The 15,374-nt window shown below is 44.0% G+C and overlaps 1 protein-coding gene across 1 annotated transcript in view; it reads right to left on the minus strand.

The window, feature by feature from the left end:
- LOC139227854 (metabotropic glutamate receptor 4-like) overlaps positions 1–15,374 on the minus strand; it is a 1,455,190-nt gene that overhangs the window by 76,973 nt on the left and 1,362,843 nt on the right. Inside the window, exon 9 of the mRNA XM_070858939.1 lies at positions 13,418–13,664. Within this exon, the coding sequence (XP_070715040.1) occupies positions 13,418–13,664 (247 nt within the window). The remainder of the gene's footprint in view (positions 1–13,417; positions 13,665–15,374) is intronic.

Here is a 15,374-nt window from a genome sequence, read left to right on the forward strand (position 1 = left end):
AACAATATTTGGCATAAAAGAGAGACCAAGCTAGTTAAAGGCAGCTTTAACAATGGAGGAGATGTGGCAGATGACTAAAGGCAGCACCATCAAAGGAAGGAAGGAATTCTGAGACTCTTTGATAAATCTTCTTTAATTGCCTTGGATATCCATCCAAATGTTTAACAACTTTAGAAAAGTTATCATCTTTGGCCCTTCACCAAAAATGTATTCATTGTTGTCTCGTTCCCTCTCCCTGTAGCACCTGCTTCTTTCTTGATAAGATATCCCAGAAGAATCAACTAAGTGGCCACCTATATGCTTTCGTGCACTGTGGCCATATTAAGAGCAGGCAGCATTTATCAGCAGAAGAATAAATAAAGTAAAATGGAAAAACTTTGCGCAGCAAAATTAAAACAAATTTTTGATTGACAGAATTTTTAGCATTGATATTACTGAGTAATATTGTTTAAGCATTAAGCAGAGAAGCTTGAATAACTCAAATCAGATCATAAGCGCAATTTTCATCTAAAAAGGTGGAAGATTGTGTGATAGAAGTGCAAATCTATTGTGTTGAAAGTAAAATTGGAGACATTAGGAAAGCTGATTATCTCTGTGTTAACTGTAGTCAGAACCGACAGCCCATCTGGAAACTGGTATACCTCAATACAAATCAACAAACTGGCCACAAAGGGTTGGTACAATGTTAAGAACTTGTTGTAGATTTTGGGTGGTTGGAATTTTTGATACTTTTTTGGAGAATATGATCTGTAAAGTAAACATGGCTTGGACACAGAGTTCAGAGTTCATTTCTGTATATATTTTCTCTTTTTGGGGGTTGGTTGATAGCAGGGTAAATGTAGACTTCTATCTGCTAATGCTCCAAGATCTCAATCTTCTCCAATTCTGGCCTCTTGCGCATCCCACTTTTCTTCGCTCCACCACTGGCAGCTGTGCCTTCAGCTATCTCAGATCTAAGCTCTGGCATTCTCTCCTCTTTTAAGTCGCTAATTAAAACCTACCTCTTTGACCAACCTTTTGGTCACCTGTCCCAATATCTCTTTATGTGACTTGGTGTAAACTTTATCTGATAACCGTATATCCAATGAAGCGCCTTGAGATGTTATACTACATTAAAGGCGCTATATAAATGCAAGCTGTTGTTGATGGAACTTGGCAGAAATCTTTGACAGTGAGAGACTATGTAAGGGTATGGGGAGAGAACAGATAGGTGTGAAGTGATTTTATTTAGTGAGGTAACCATTATTTATTGAAAGTATTGGGCTATCAGTTGTGTCTTCCTTTCTCTGGCTGTTGGCTGTCCTGTCCCATATCCTTTCCTTACGGTGCCTCCCTTCTCATCCTGTGGGGAGTGAACTTCCTCCCTCTCATCATCAGCATCATCATCTTCAGCTTCTAGAAGCAACAAGCATTTCTTCATTGCAGTATTATGCAGAATGCAGCAAGCTACAATGGAATCTCCTCCTCACCCTCATGTTAGGTTTTCTGACGTAACATATTTTGGAGCAGTGTGCCAACAAGTGCATTCAGTCCATTGGAGAACTAACATACACTAACACAAGCTGCACTCACACAGCAAACGAAGGCTCACCAAAAACGCCAGAAAACCTTTTTTGCTACAGTAACATTTCTAAATCTTTAGGAGCAATAACATTAAACACCCTCAGAATCAGATAAATAGGTGGGAGAAGGGAACAGCACAAACTGAAAGAGGTTGGCATCATTTAAATGACTACCCTGCCATTTCCTGTGCAGACTTTCCTTGTACAGTTTATTACCACAGCATATTTTAAAAATTTTCTTCTTCATTTGTATCCGATTCCCTGAGGTAAATTCATAGAAACAATATAATGGGCTTGCTGTTGTGCTCGCTCCTATGTTTACAGAGGAAATCATTGATCCAAGATTTTGACATTATGCTTTTATGTAATCAGTTTTTCTTTGCTATTGATCTCTTTAATTTTTATTGACGTGCTCTCTCTTCACTCTCATTTCTTCTCTAATTGTCCACTTCCATAACTACTCTCTTCTGTCCTGATTTCCCTTTCTTCATTGCTTTATTTCTCTATTCTCCACCTTCTCCCCTCCCCCCTCTGTTTCTCTCCTTTATCCACACTCTGTGTTAAAGAACCCTCCTACTCAGTGTCCCTTTGCTGCCACCAATCAGAAATTGCCTGATATTATATCCTACCAATTGTGAGATTCCTCATTACACGTTTCGGTGAGCTATGTGCCCTATGTCCTTAGGTATGTTTTAAAAATTAAAAATGTAATTTATTACTTGTTGCTGCTATGTTTTCCCAAGTAAGTAGGTGGAAACTTCTGAAATAATAGCAGGCTTTGGTATCCAGATGTGTATTATGAATCCTGTAAATATGGAAGTGTGTTATAGATGCTATCACTGGCATAAATGAATTTTTTCCACGTTCCATTTACAGTCAACTATTTTACTACAAATAAGTGTGACCATGGTTTCCAGGTTGAATTCTGAGTTTCTGATAACCACCAAGTGGACTGCAGGTTCATATTACGTATTGATTTAAGGCCAGCACTGATTCATCATTGCATCAGGATGTTGGTAATTTAATTGCTGTGGGTAGAGGTATAGATTTGAGTATCAGTTAACTTTGGAGCAAAACCTACAACCACTTTCGGTGAATGTGCACCTTTTACCTTTAGGCTGGTGTGGTGCATAAACTCCAGCATAGAACAGTTGGGCCAAATGGCCTGTTTCTGTGATGATGGCTCTAAGTAACACTGTACCTGATGCATTGTCAGGCAGGTTAATCCCTAATGTACGACTGTATTCATATCAGCCAGATCTCCCTCACCCATTCATAGTGTAATGTAAGCACCGGTGAGTATGCTCACAGGTTTGTAGAGCTGTTGTGCAACAAAAGAGTTGCAGAGCTGTTGCGTTGTGATTTAGCCAGTCATGTGATGTTCGCAAGCCTCAATAAAACCCCAGTCAGTTGGCTCTAGGTCATCTACAATGAGGTATGCAGTTGTGAGCCTAGTGGATTAATGGGTAGTGTGATTTTTAAACCTTTGTTAATAAACCAACCAGTTTTTAATAGCAGTGTGTTGTTATGAATTCTTCAGCAAAAAACCCATGAAGCAAATACATGACAGGAGGAAATGCAACTCATCTTGAAAAGTACCACAACAGAACATTGAGGGGAGAAAAAAACCCTCTAAGCTGGGATTAATTCTAATGTTGATGTTCCAAGCTCATCTTGTTGAGCCTGGAAAGTGCAATGTAGTATACTGCTACACCTTGCAATTACAGAGACATATAGAAGGCATTTTGGAGAATGTTCTCCTGTCCTTTAAACCGTTGTTTTTAAAGCAGGTTATAATTCAGGTTAAGATTTATTATCATAAATAAGTTGTCATGATCTGGAATGCATTGCCTGAAAGGGTGGTGGAAATCGATTCGACAATAACTTTGAAAAGGGATTGGATAAATACTTGAGGGGGAACATTTGCAGGCCAAGGGGAAGGGGAGTGGGGCTATTTGGATAGTTCTACCAAATAGCTGGTGCAGGCACGATGGGCCAAATGGCCTCCTTAAGTGCTGTATGATTCTATGTGATGTACTTGAGGATGAGGAACTTAGAGTTGGACTACGGGGATCTGGGACTAAGCATGTCTGCTCTTTCAAAGAGCCAGCACAGACACGACAGATCGAATGGCCTACTTCTATGCTGTAAGTTTGAATGATTCTATGATCAATCGCACAGCAGATTGACAAGTGCTCGAACTGATTTACAGACGTAGAAGTCATTAAATGGCTAAAGGAGACACTTGTACCTCTTTATTTGCACTGGAGAAAGCTCACTAGAGATTTATGCACAGCAAAATTTATGTAAAACGCAGTCAGAAACAGTACGCATGATCCAGTTTGATGACAATGAACTGAAAGTGCCTATTCATGAAGGAGAAAAGGATGCTTGTCCGAGCTGTTACAGAAGGACATGCAAGCTTGCCAGTAAATTGTCTGCAAAGCCAAATGGTTCAAAGCACAGATTGGTAAAAAGATTGCTGGGCAGCAGAAAGCAGCTAAGGCTTGACTAATGTACAGCTTTCAAGAAAGCTGCCCCTGATCTGTTTGGTACTTGCATATTGTTCACTGAACACTAGATGGCGCATGATGGGAGTAAGCACATTGTTGCAATTACACGCCAAGGTATCTCTTGTAATGGCCCTGAATTTGCGGTCAGAGGCTTCCTACAGGGAAATGGCTCCGATCCACAAAGAAAATGCCCGCGTACCTGGTGGACCAGGGTGTACAGAGACTCGTGGTCCTGGGCCTCATTGGGTAGCCGCAGGTAGAGGCCCACGTGTCTCAGGGGCACACACGGTTCAGAAGCGCCCTTGGGATCACGTGGGCTGGCCCATCCAACAAAAGGAAATCCCATTCATGCTTATGGGAATTCTGTATGTACGGAATCCCCATAAGCATGAACGGGAATACCCCCAAAAAACTTCAAATACATTTTTTAAAAATCATATTTAAAAATAATTAAAATGGCATTTAATTAAATATTTAAAACAAAAATTTAATTTTGAAAAGTAAATGTACATGTTTTAAAGGGGCTAGAAATAAACTTAGCTTATTGCATAGGGTTCTTGATGTGTAACTAATTCGTAAAATTATATTTTTATGTTTTTTAAAACTCTTATGCTGGTCAAAGTAGGCCTTACGCATGCTTTTACCAGGCGTAAGAATTTCACGGATATTTGCTGGGCAGAAGCTGGGCAAATAGCCCAACTCTCTGCCCGCGGAGGCCGATTTCCTGGGGATGCATGCGATCTGTCAAGAGGATTCTTGACAGAGCTCAAGTTCTGGCTGTTCGTGCCTGCGCTTCATACGTGAAAACCCAGAACTTGGTGGCTCCTCGTACACACCCATAGGGGCCACAAATTACAGCCCATTGTTTTTGTTATTCTTTGACAGAATGTTCTAGATGGTCTGAAAATAAAAGCAGTTAGTTGCTATTCCCACCAATCTGAATGTTTATTTTGACATAACAGCCCCAAGTAGACAAGACACAAAATGCATCCTCATATTCTGCAAATTATTTTGGCCTAGAAATTGGTCTCCTTAGCACCTCCTATTATCGCCTCTGGCGGGGGGGGGGGGGCGGTGTGGGGGGCGATAATGGGGCAGTAACTGGCGAGATAAATGTCTTCCGCTATATTCGGCGGAAGATTTGCGGTGACAATAGCACGTTGCACCTCAATCTCCTTCGCCTGGAGATCGTGACGTCATTGCCATACTCATTGCCCCGAGCTTCGGTTCTGTCCCCTGCAGCTGCAGGAGGCATTGATCGGGAGGCAGGGCGCTTCGGGGGAGAAACTTAAAGGCAAGCTGACTGAGGTAAGTGGAAAAATGTTAAACTAATGCTTTTCAATTTTTTGGCTGCGGTCCATCAGCCTGGCACTCTGTTGCAGTGAATTGGGCTGATCGGGCCGGATTGCCACTGCCGTCGGGGAGCAGGTAAGTGGTTCCAATGCAGAGCCTGCAGCGATGGCCTTTCCCTTTAAGGAAGGGGAGGAGTCTCCGAACGTGGCAGCGCTGCACACCTACCGCCTGCCTGGCGCTAATTTTTTCAACTTTTAAAAGTTAACGCCCCAAACGGGGCGCTCCCGAATTTCTTCCCCTCGTGTACAATAATTCTAATTCAACAATTAATCGAAGCCGATCATGTGCAGTCCTGCCGTGAGAGGCATAGCCCACTGAATGCTTATTGTGCAGAGCAGACTTCATAGAAATACAAACAGATACTTATAACACACTTGAAATAGGAAAACCTTGCTAGCTGCATAATGGGCTGCTCTATGTCATTGCATGTGCTAACTAGACTTACACATTCTCAATGTTATTTGTCTGCTTTGATCATATCAAAAAGTAGCAGAACTGTGGGAGGTTTGCTCCATTTTTGGTGGCCACCCTCGACATCATAGCGCAGATTACCATTGAGGAACAAGGGAAGGGCAAAGCTGGTGATTTCTCAGTGCCATCAAGTCTGTTTATCAGTTACTAACTCACAGGTAATAGAGTGAACCTCAAAACGATCAGACATTATGGATTGCAATGCAAGGGTTGCTTAGAGCATTTTGTCATATGGTCCTGTTCTGTTTTTGTTCACCTGGAGGAACAATTCAACACGACAGCTAGTGTCCTTAAGCAAGTCAACATCTCAAGGGTCCTGCATCACTCTCACCACTTCTGCAAAACACCAATACAGCGACACGCATCCCAAAAGATGTAACTGGTGAGTTTGCAGAGGTAACACTGGTGAGTTACAGTGCACAGGTCAGGAGAAGCCAATGATGTTAGCAAATAACAAACAGACAGCTGGTCCCCAGAAGGCCAGCATGGTTTGTGCCTCAGCTATAGCTTTTTAAAAATTTATTCCAGGATGTGGGCATCGCTGACAATGCCAGCATTTATCGCCCATCCCTAATTGCCCTCGAGACGGTGGCGGTGAGCCACCTTCTTGAACTGCTGCAGTCCTTGTGGTGAAGGTACTCCCACAGTGCTGTTAGGGAGGGAGTTCCAGGATTTTGACCCAGTGATGATGAAGGAATGCCGATATAATTCCAAGTCTGGATGGCGTGTGACTTAGAGGAGAACGTGGAGGTGGTGGTGTTCCCATGCGCCTGCTGCCCTTGTCCTTCTAGGTGGTAGAGGTCGTGGGTTTGGGAGGTGCTGCCAAGGAAGCCTTGGTGAGTTGCTGCAGCGCATCTTATAGCTGGTACAGACACGGTGCGCCAGTGGCAGAGGAAGGAAATGTTGAAGGCGATGGATGGGGTGCGAATCAAGCGGGCTGCTTTGTCCTGGATGGTGTCGAGCTTCTTGAGTGTTGTTGGAGCTGCACTCACCCAGGCAAGTGGAGAGTATTCCATCACATTCCTGACTTGTGCCTTGCAGGTGGTGGAAATGCTTTGGGGAGTCAGGCGGTGAGACACTCGCCGCAGAATACTCAGCCTCTGACCTGCTCTTGCAGCCACAGTATTCACGTGATTAGTCTAACTAAGTGTCTGGTCAATGGTGACCCCCAGGGCGTTGATGGTGGGGGATGGTGGGGGAATGTCAAGGGTGGTGGTTAGACTCTCATTTGTTGAAGATGATCATTGCCTGTCACTTGTGTGACACAAATGTTACTTGCCACTTATCAGCCACATCTTGCTGCATGCGGGCATGGGCTGCTTCATTTTCTGAGGAGTTGTGAGTGGAATTGAACACTGTGCAATCATCAGCAAACATCCCCACTTCTGAGGCTCTCATGTAGGGAAGGTCGTTGATGAAGCAGCTGAAGGTGGTTGGGCCTAGGACACTGCCTAAGAATTCTGAGCACACAGGTTCTGCTTGGAGTGGAACCACTGGAGTACTTGAATGTGTGTAAAATATCCTGTATAGTCAGACAAGGTGTATGGATGAATCCAGTAGCTGGATCTGTGCAAATGTGGATGAATGCTGTTTGCAATGCAGTCAGCCATGGAGCATGCAGCAACTCCAAAGGCTTTGGTAGTGGAGCTTTCAGTGGCACACATCCTAAGTACAGTGGAACCATCTCTGATAAAGTGATCACATTTATGCTATAGAGGGCTTGGCACCAAATATATATATGTGTGCTCAGATTCAACATGCTGGGACATTGTATTGAGAAATTGAAGCACGGGTTTACAGACTTCTCTTCCCAGAGGTCTACTTCCATTTCGGTTAGCGGACGTGCTGAGGGAATGCTCAGCAGCAGTGGTATGGCTGGATCATCTAAATAAAATAAGTGTTAAGCTCACCAGTTGAGAATGTGGCTGGAAAATTGGGGACCTGTTTTATCCCCCAGCTCCTGTATTTAAAACACTCAGTCTTTGGAATAGTTTTAAGTTAAGAGGATATTCTAAAATTTGAGAATACTGCTCCAAGGTTGAGACAAGGGGCACAGGATGAAATTTCTTCACAAAATTGGGACAGTTGGAGAAGTGTGAATGGAAGCTGCTTCACCTCGCCTTAACTAATGGGCTGTGTTATAATAAGAACATAAGAAATAGGAGCAGGAGAAGGCCATTTGGCCCCTCGAGCCTGCTCCGCCATTCAACAAGATCATGGCTGATCTGATCATGGACTCAGCTTCACTTCCCTACTGGTTCCCCATAACCCTTTATTCCCTTATCGCTCAAAAATCTGTCTATCTCCGCCTTAAATATATTAAATGATCCAACCTCCACAGCTCTCTGGGGCAGAGAATTCCATAGATTTACAACACTGTGAGAGAAGAACTTCTTCCTCATCTCAGTTTTAAATGGGTGGCCCCTTATTCTGAGACTATGGCTCTATTTTCGCCATGATTGTGTGCCGTTTTTTGGTGCCCAAATGTTTTTTGGCGTGAAATACTCACTTTCCAACTTTCGCCAACATTTGGACGTCGACGCCGACCATGTGCGCCAGTTTAATAATTTTTGCCACCGACATGAGTCAAAACAAGATCGGGAGTCATTTTTCTAGATGTAATCGATTTTGACCATCCATGATTTTTTTCAGTGCACACTGCCCAAAAGCCCCGCAAAAAAAACTTAAGGAGTCAGCACGGGGCACAAGAGGACAGGGGCGAGGCAATAAGAATACACAATAAAATACCTTTTTTTTCCCACAGGGAACTCTTTTTGGAGCAAGGGAAGAAGGTTTCCAGGCCGAAAGGACTGCTCCCCACCGGCTGGACCTGCTGCAACCCCAGGCCAAACGGCCCTCCACTCATCTCGCTCCCCCTGCGAGTTGAAGTTTGGGAGTGGGAGGGACATTCTGCTGGCGATTGCAGCAAGTCCAGCCGGTGGGAAGCAGTTCTTTCGACCCGGGATTGCAGCGGGTCTAGCCGGGGGGTGGGGGGGGGAGTGGTGGCAGCAGATCCAGCCTGGAGGGGGGGGGGGGTGGTGGTGGCCACGGGTCCAGTGGGGGGAGAGGTCCTTTGAGGCCCTTTCGGCAGCAGTGGGATAGCAGCCCTCTCAGGGGAACAGGCTTCAGCTTGCTTCAGAGTCTATGGTTGTCCTGGCAACTTCAGCTTTTCACGCATGCCCAGGGAGTTATTAGCACAGATTTGAAGCTCCGCCTCCCAGAGTAACTTTGGAGTTTTAGTTTTCCTATGTGTGGAACTATCCTCTCTGCATCCATCTTGTCGAGTCACCTCATTATGTTTAGATAAGATCATCTTTCATTCTTCCGAATTCCAATGAGTATAGGCCCAAACTTCTCAACCTATCTTCATAAGTCAACCCCCTCATCTCTGGAATTAACCTAGTGAACCTTCTCTGAACTGCCTACAATGCAAGTATATCCTTCCTTAAAAACAGAGACCAAAACTGTATGCAGTACTCCAGGTGTTGCCTCACCAATATCCTGTACAGTTGCAACAGGACTTCTCTGCTTTTATACTCTATCCCCCTTGTAATAAAGGCCAACATTCCATTTGCCTTCCTGATTACTTGCTGTACCTGTATACTCACTGTTTCATGCACAAGGACCCTGGGTCCCTCTGTACTGCAGTACGTTGCAATTTTTCTCCATTCAAATTATAATTTGCTTTTCTATTTTTTCTGCTAAAGTGGATAAGCTCACATTTTCCCACATTATACTCCATCTGCCAAATTTTTGCCCACTCACTTAACCTGTCTATATCCCTTTGCAGATTTTTTGTGTCCTCCTCACAATTTGCTTTCCCACCCATCTTTGTATCATCAGCAAACTTGGTTACATTACACTCGATTTCTTCATCCAAGTCATTAATATAGATTGTAACTAGTTGAGACCCCAGCATCAATCCCTGTGGTACCCCACTAGTTACCTTTTGCCAACTGAAAAATGACCCATTTATCCTGACTCTCTGTTTTCTGTTAGTTAACTAATCCTCTTTGCATGCTAATATATTATCCCCAACCCTGTGAATCTTTATCTTGCGCAGTAATATTTTATGTGGCACCTTATTGAATGTTTTCTGGAAATCCAAATACACCACATCCACTGGTTCCCCCTTATCCACCCCCTTAAATCCTCAAAGAACTCCAGCAAATTTGTTAAACATGATTTCCCTTTCGTAAAACCATGCTGACTCTGCTTGATTGAATTATGCTTTTCCAAATGTCCTGCTACTGCTTCCTTAATAATGGACTCTAGCATTTTCCAATGACAAATGTTAGGCTAACTGGTCTATAGTTTCCTGCTGTCTGTCTGCCTCCATTTTAAATAGAGGCGTTACATTTGCTGTTTTCCAATCGGCTGAGACATCCCCAGAATCCAGGGAATTTTGGCAGATTACAACCAATGCTTCCATTATCATCATCATAAGCAGTCCCTTGAAATCTAGGAAGACTTGCTTCCACTCCAAAAGTGAGTTCTCACGTGACTGAACAGTCCAATACGGGAATTACAGTCTCTGTCACAGGTGGGACAGACAGTCGTTGGAGGAAAGGGTAGGTGGGGAGTCTGGTTTGCCGTACGCTCCTCCCACTGCCTGCGCTTGATTTCTGCATGCTCTCGGTGATGAAACTCTAGGTGCTCATCGCCCTCCCAGATGCTCTTCCTCCACTTAGGGCAGTCTTTGGCCAGGGACTCCCAGGTATCAGTGGGGATGTTGCACTTTATCAAGGAGGCTTTGAGGGTGTCCTTGAAACGTTTCCTCTGCCTACCTGGGGTCGCTTGCCATGCAGGAGTTCCAAGTAGAGCGCTTGCTTTGGGAGTCATGTGTCGGTCATGCGAACAATGTGGCCTGCCTAATGGAGCCGGTCGAGTGTGGTCAGTGCTTCGATGCTAGGGATGTTAGCTTGATTGAGAACACTAACATTGGTGTGTCTGTCCTCCCAGGAGATTTGCAGGGTCTTGCGGAGACATTGTTGGTGGTATTTCTCCAGTGATTTGTGGTGTCTACTGTATATGGTCCACGTCTCTGAGCCATACAGGACGGTGGGTTTCACTACAGCCCTGTAATGCAGCCACCATCTCTGCAGCCACTTCTTTTAAGACCATAGGATTTAAGCCATCAGATCAGGGGACTTGACTGCCTTTAGTCCCATTATTTTACCAAGTACTACTTCTTTAGTGATAATGATTGTATTAAGTTCCTCCCTCCCTATAGCCCTCGGTAATTATTTTTGTTAATGCTTTAAATGTAGCTATTAAAGTTGATACTTTTAAAACCTAGTCTTGCTAATTAAATGGTGGAAAACCAGTAATGTGTACTGCAATGAAGGATAGTATTTTTAAATTGCTTTCTATTGGGAAGATTTCTTTTTAGTTACGCCAGTAATGTTTAATTTGGCATTTTAATTAAGATTTTCTTTCAACCAGATGAAGCTACACTAGATTAGTCCTAACCTCAAGTTAAATTTTGAGTTAACTCCAATGTGGGATTTCTAAAATTCAATATGGGAACACTCAGTTGACACTTGGGATAGATTTTCAATTTGCAGCGCAAGTGTAAAACACCCTTATAGAAACCAACCGATTCTCATTTCTACTGATTTTATTTGAAATTATTTTTATGTTTTTTAAAAAAAGGAGATTTAAGGAGATAAAACAGACTATCTGGTCATTGTCACATTGCTGTTTGTGGGCGCTTGCTGTGCGCAACTGGGCTGCTGCGTTTCCCACATTACAACAGTGACTACACTGTAAAAGTACTTCATTGGCTGTAAAGTGCTTTGAGACATCTGGTAGTCATGAAAGGCGCTATATAAATGCAAGCCTTTCTTATTTTTAGGGTCTTGCGTGAGATATTCTCTTGGACACAGCACTGCTAATCACTTCAGCAAGGTGACCTTGCTTCTTACATTTAGTATTATGCTTCACTGTCCATTATGTAACTATATGATGGGTTAACCCAGGGTGTAACAGTAGTGTCCTTTTGTAATCTGAAATGGATTTTACACCTGCATTTCTTCAGTCTCTTTCAAGGCAGACCAAGAAAACACTTGGTAAGATATGGAATGTTAAGCTGCTTTATTTTACAGGGAGTGAACATGAAAAGAAACAGTTAATATCAGATTCACTTAGTTCAAACAGTGCAAAATAATGAATATGCTGCACTTCCCCACATCAGTTGGTCTTCTATCTTAACTTAAAACAAAATCACTTCTAACTACCCTGCTCCATTTTTCTTCCGAGCCTGGCCAAAACTTGCCATTGCAGATTTCGGTGTAAAAGCTGGTTGACTGACTTGGCAGGCTATTCTGGAGCTGACTAACTGCCTGTGACTCTGTCTCTGTTTCTTTCTAATCTCCCCTCGTTTACAGCCAGAGGGGACCACAGACTTTGCAGCACATTGTGTGTGAGGTGCTTATTGATTGCCAAGACAGGCAATGGAATTGTTTATTATTTACAGCTTGTGGGGGAACAGCAGCAAAGCTTGATTCATTATCATTTTAATTACCTATTGTCTCAGTGCCTTTTTTTTTACTTTTGTGAATACATTTTGCTTCAAAAACCCAACAGTTAAAAGTAACTAATTTTTCCAAACCCATTCTGTGAAGAAATTGTCAAAAACAATCATGAACCATTTAAAAATAAAGAGGGTGAAATGTGTGGGTAGTAACAGCCGCGAAGTGGGTGTTCCTGCGCTAGGCGTGGAAGCCCCGCCCCCAAGGTCTATATTCGGGTTACCGCCCCTAAGAGCAAGTGGAGCGCAAAATATCACGCTCCACTTGATCTGTGGGGCTCAAGTGGGGCACAAGGACTCTGTGAGGGGCGCAGTGCTACGCGGTAGGACTCATAGCGCTGGCATATAGACAGGGTCCTTCCCTTCATTAAATGGGAGGGCCACGCTGCCGACTCTGCTGGGAGAAATGGGTCCCTACCTGGGTACCGTGGCATCAGCCTTGCCCACAAGCAAAGTGCCAAGTTGCAAGATTGTGGCACGGACCTCACGATCCAATCTGAAGGTCATGACAGGTAGGTCGGCCATTTTTTAAAATTTGAAATTGCCACCTCCCCTTTAAATTTCGCCCTGTGAGCGGCCTATGGCCCGTTACCAAGCCAATAGCTCTCGCTGGTATTGCCCGCCACAGCACCAGGGGGCGCTACTGGAATTTTCACTCCGGGGCGAAAACGGGTCACTGCACACTGTGATGACAGCGTCATCGCCAGCGCAGCGGAGCGGGACACTACCGGTTACTGCTGCCGCCAACCTCTCGTGAATTTTTGCAGGAGTTGTTGGCGGTGTTGCGCCCAGGCGAAAAGTCATTTGCGTTCTATTAGCGCCCTAGCCGGAGGTGTAAGTGCCCTGAATTTCTCCCCCAAAGTTTATTCCCTCCACTAAAAAAGCAGAAAAATAAATTTCATCTGGATGTATTAAATAATCATATGCTAATATTTACACAGCAGAATTTTAAGGCCAATATCTCTAATGGTAGAAAAATGCATTACCTTGGGTTTCAACACTTTCACATAGTTCAGTTTTGGCTTCTCCATTAGGACGAAGATTTCCTTTCTGGTTAAACTTGTTGGACATTGTGGCCGCTGTCACTACAGCTTTTAGGCTGCGCTTGCGCCTCTGCACATTCTTCTCAGGGTGGAACAGGATGACGTAAACCTTGGGCATATACAGCATGCCGAGCGACACAGAAGCACTCAGATTTATGGAGATAGTCAGAGTGGTGGTTTGAATATACATCTGAAACGAAAATGGGAAAAAAAACATACTTGAGTAAACACATTCCACTTGTATAAATGTATACTTTGCCTGACGTTTGATTGCAGTAATTAGTAAATCTGGTTGATTCATACATGAAAAAATCTGACTAATCTGACATTATAACAGTGACTATACTTCAAAAATTGGCTGTAAAGTGCTTTGGCACATTTGGTGGTCATGAAAACACGATATAAATGCAAGTCTTTCTTTCTTTAATTCCAACCTTCTGCTATTTTTCTACAATGTAATTTCCCCATGTGATCTTCATTCTCATGTGACTCCATTCAACCGTGGCCCCCTCAAGAACGCCAGCCAATGTCGTAGGAAGGTAAGTCAGGAAATTTACTTCCCTGAATAATCCAGTATTTCATTACACACCACTAAACAGCTTTGGTTGCGAACTGACAAACCCCATCACAATTGAAGTTGGCAGATTCAACTGTCACCAGTTCTGAAACTGAATCTGTGATCATTTGTTCAGGAACAACACATTTGTAACTGGCAGCTGACCAGGTAGAACTTATCTTCCCTCACTTTGTTGTGTATCTGCAAAGCATGCACTCCCATGATCTGCCACCAGGGAGCTCATCCCGTGAAGTCCCAAGGGATCCCAACATCCCTTGGGAGCACTGTATATAAGCTGGCCTCTAAGGCCTGTTACTCACTCTGGAGTGTCTTATTAAAGACTGAGGTCACTGTTACTTTAACCTCCCTGTGTGCAGCCTCATCTGTGTTAGGAACACAATAACTGGCGACGAGAATACGACTCCAACGCAAAGATGCAACAAACTGTGGGCAACTGTGGAGAAGTTCTCAGAGGGTGAGGACTGGGAAGCCGATGTCAAATGGCTAGACCAGTACTTTATAGCCAACGAGCTGGACGGAGAAGGAAGCGCTACAAAAAGGAGAGCGGTCCTCCTCACAGTCTCATGAAGAATCTTCTGGCTCCGGTGAAACCCACAGAGAAGTGGCAAGCTATGTCGCCGAGCTAAGGCGACTTGCGGGACAATTTGAGTTTGATGGCTACCTGGAGCAAATGCTCAGAGACTTTTTTGTACTGGGCATTGGCCACGAGACCATCCTACGAAAACTTTTGACTGTAGAGACACCGACCCTCAGTAAGGCCATTGCGATAGCACAGATGTTTATGGCCACCAGTGATAACACCAAACAAATCTCTCAGCACACAAGTGCTAGCAATGTTCATAAATTAACTGGAACTATGTTTGCGAGCAGAAATGTACGGGGCAGAACCCACAAGTCTGCAACGGCCAGCAGGCCTCAGGTGACCCAGATGACTCAGAGTCCCCAACAAAGGATGAATGCAAGGCAATTCACACCTTGATGGCGTTGTGGAGGCTTCCATTCAGCCTATTCATGCAGCTTCAAAGGGTATGTTTGCAAGAGCTGAGGAACAATGGGGCACCTCCAACGAGCTTGCAAACGAGCTGCAACCTCTGGAAAACCTGCTAACAACCACGTGGCAGAGGAAGATCGTTCCATGGTGGATCAAAACAATTTCGAGCCTCAGAGAGAGGAGGCACACATTTTTGACGAAATGTCCACCTATAATGCTAAACATAAATTTGAATGGCTTACCCGTAGCCATGGAACTGGACACTGGCGCTAGCCAATCCATCATGAGTAAAAAGATGTTTGAGAGACTGTGGTGCAACAAGGCAGTCAGAC

This window comes from Pristiophorus japonicus, chromosome 17, assembly GCF_044704955.1.
Source record: "Pristiophorus japonicus isolate sPriJap1 chromosome 17, sPriJap1.hap1, whole genome shotgun sequence".
Taxonomy (NCBI): domain Eukaryota; kingdom Metazoa; phylum Chordata; class Chondrichthyes; family Pristiophoridae; genus Pristiophorus; species Pristiophorus japonicus.